The sequence below is a fragment of the Urtica dioica genome, chromosome 9 (assembly GCF_054948205.1).
Source record: "Urtica dioica subsp. dioica isolate 48M chromosome 9, U.dioica_male_clone48M_v1_H2, whole genome shotgun sequence".
NCBI lineage: Eukaryota > Viridiplantae > Streptophyta > Magnoliopsida > Rosales > Urticaceae > Urtica > Urtica dioica.
The window spans coordinates 26,787,010-26,790,031 of NC_142764.1; the positions used below are offsets into that span (position 1 = coordinate 26,787,010).

Sequence of the window (3,022 nt, forward strand, 5' to 3'; positions counted from 1 at the left end):
TTCCAAAAAACAAAGCATCGAACACACACATACACACTGACAACACACTTTTATGTATAGAATAATCTATCATCTTTACACGCGAGAAGGAAAAAAAAACTAACAATTAACTAACTAGTCATTTATTAGAATGTAAATTATTACCATAAGAGAACCATAAAACCGAAAACTTTAGAGGGCGATAAAAACAAAAATAGAGATTTTTTTTTTCTTTTCTTAATTAGTTTGATTAATATATCGTCTTTGGAACAACAAAGCATAATCGAACACGCACACTGACAGCACAATTTTATCTATAAAAATAATCTACCATTTTTACACGAGAACTACGAAAACTAACTAACTTAGCCATTACCATGAGAAATGTGAAATGTAATATCGTAACGACCATATAATAAAATATAAATATCATTGAACTGCATTAAAAAAACTCTCGAAGCTTCACAGCCAGAGAGCACCAGCGTCCTTGAGGAGAGGGACAAGGGTTCCGTTGATGTGGCAAGCCATGAGCGTTTCGACGCCGCCGAGAAACTTCCCTCCGACGAAGACCGCCGGAACCGGGCCGGAGCCGGAGCCGGGAGAGAGAAGCTGAGAGAGAACCGCCTCGATCTCGTCGCCGGCGGGGTGGTCGTCGAGGTCCAGCACGGCGGGTCCCACTCCGAGACCGAACAAGAGACGCTTCGCCACCGTGCACATACAGCACCGGCTCCGACCGAACACCACCACGGCGTTGACCGCGCCGAGCCGACGCACCATCTCGTAAGCCGCCTGAGCCGATCCCGCGCCGCCGTGGATCGCTGCCGCTGGGTGATCAGGGTTCTTCGCCACAGCTTGCATTTTGTATATTATATGGTATGTGTTTATGAGCCTGTGAGATATAAGAAGAGAAATGATAGTTATATAAGGTGTGAGAGTGATGAGGAAATGAAGTGTGTATTCAAACTCAAAGGGATATATATATATACACACACACACACACACGAGATAGATAAAGTCGCGGAAATTACTAAAGCATGTCACGCTTAATTAACAGTCGTAGAATAGATATCAGTCCTATATATACACACATGGCTAGCTAGGATATATATATATATATATAAAATGCACTTACTTCGGTATCAGAGAACAAAGCAACACAGCAAACGACACGAGAGAGAGAGAGAGAGTAACCGGCAAAAACTGAGAGGTTGATCAGCTAGAGCTATGGCCTTTGATTTTTATATTGTGGACTGTGTGAGTACGGATAATAATATCATGCAATTACAACACCTAAGAGTTATATGTATATATGTAGGTATAGAAATGCATGCTTTTTTCCAACGTCTCCTAAACTCTTACATAAATAGAGAGACAGATATATCCCTGGGGTTTTCTTGGCCTGCCCTTTATTTTCTCCTTACGTTAATTTAATCAATCACAGACCGTCCACGTGTCACCAGTCAAAGATAAAATTACAAAAGAAATAAAAATATCAGTACATTCGTAATATATATATATATATATATATATATATATATATGTGTGACCAAACTTTATATTTCTTTTCGTCCTCTTTTTTTTATGATATATATTTCTTTTTTATCTGGCATATTATGAAAGGTGATAACAGTGTATGAGTACAAAGGAGTACAAAAATCTCAACAGAAAAAATCCTCACAGTCACGCAATAAGAACACACGATATAATACCCAAGAGAATAAAGCAAGCCCTGGGTTTCTCTACTCGCTTATAATAATAAGAAAAGAATATATAATGGGCTTTTAGGGATTATAAATAAATAAATAAAAAGATAAATATACGTTACCGAAACAGGAAACTGCAAACCTGTTGCTGGGCGCGTTTTGCAGAAGAGAGAGATAAGGAAACCGACAAGCCGACAAACACCGACTGAAACGCCGTCGTATTACGGTCAGTGGTGATGCTTGTAATTTGCTTTCGTTACCCATTTTTGTTGTCCTTGTGTTTCGGACAGTCACGCCGTCACATTTTTTACCTTCTCCAGTCTTTTTTATTTATTATTATTACTATTATTAATGACTTTATATATAACCTCTGTTGTGGATTTTAGGCCTTAGCCCGGGTTTTTGTCCATGATTTCGGACTTTTATCAGTTGACTCTCATACACTTAATTTAATTTAATTTAATTTATTTCTGCAATAGGGGAATTATTGCCAACGTAAAAAACATTTTAATGAGAATTGTAAGAGCATGTGGACAACGACAACAGCAAACAAACAAAGGTAATAAAAGCATTTAATTTTTTTTTTCCCCGTTCTTCTTAATCAGTCTTTAGCTACTGAGATTCATTAACTTATATGGATATTAGTAGTTTTTCAATGAATTGGATGTGTAACTTTTTGTTTGGTCATTTTGGAAGTGACTACTTACGCGTGGTGTATATAAATAGAGTATACATAGGCTTCAATTAAATGATTCTGAGGACGAAAATCTTCGAATGACAGTTCAACAGTGATTTCCTTTTACATTTAATAATATACCTTTCCTGGTTTCTTGTTACATTGTCGTAGTAACATTATATATATTTGCTGTTTACCGGTAAAGACTTTATAGATAATAGATATGAACGTGGATCGTCGGTTAGTGTAGTGATCGTAAAAATTTCAAATTTCAATATTCAATATGCATTATTCATAGTCATAGATGTATCCCTGAGAAAATCACCCTTAAAAATAATCAATATGGAGATGAAGAAAAATTATAATATACATTGATTAACAGAAACAAATTGGTTGAAAAATAATGTTTTTCTAGATGTATATAAACAGAAAATTCTAATACACCATATGTTAATATATGTTTCTCGATATCGTTCATATAACTTTTCTTCTTCGACTTATACAGCCAAATATCACTATAGCTTATCTAGAAATTGGACCTAGCATTATTTAGTTTTTTTAATCTCATAAAAGATCGATTATTTTTTAAACAGTAGACAGATATTTTTTTATATAATATTTACAAATTATTTCACGGCGGTTTATAGTTTATTTAGCTTGTTTA

The 3,022-nt window shown here is 35.5% G+C and overlaps 1 protein-coding gene across 1 annotated transcript; it reads right to left on the minus strand.

Annotated features, from left to right (window-relative positions):
- Nucleotides 1–242: 242 nt before the first annotated feature.
- On the minus strand, nt 243–900 carry LOC149386344 (glutaredoxin-C9-like). The gene has a single exon (XM_089626919.1). The coding sequence runs from the start codon at nt 835–837 to the stop codon at nt 442–444; it is 396 nt and encodes a 131-aa protein (XP_089483045.1). The 5' UTR covers nt 838–900; the 3' UTR covers nt 243–441.
- Between the last annotated feature and the right edge of the window lie 2,122 nt (nt 901–3,022).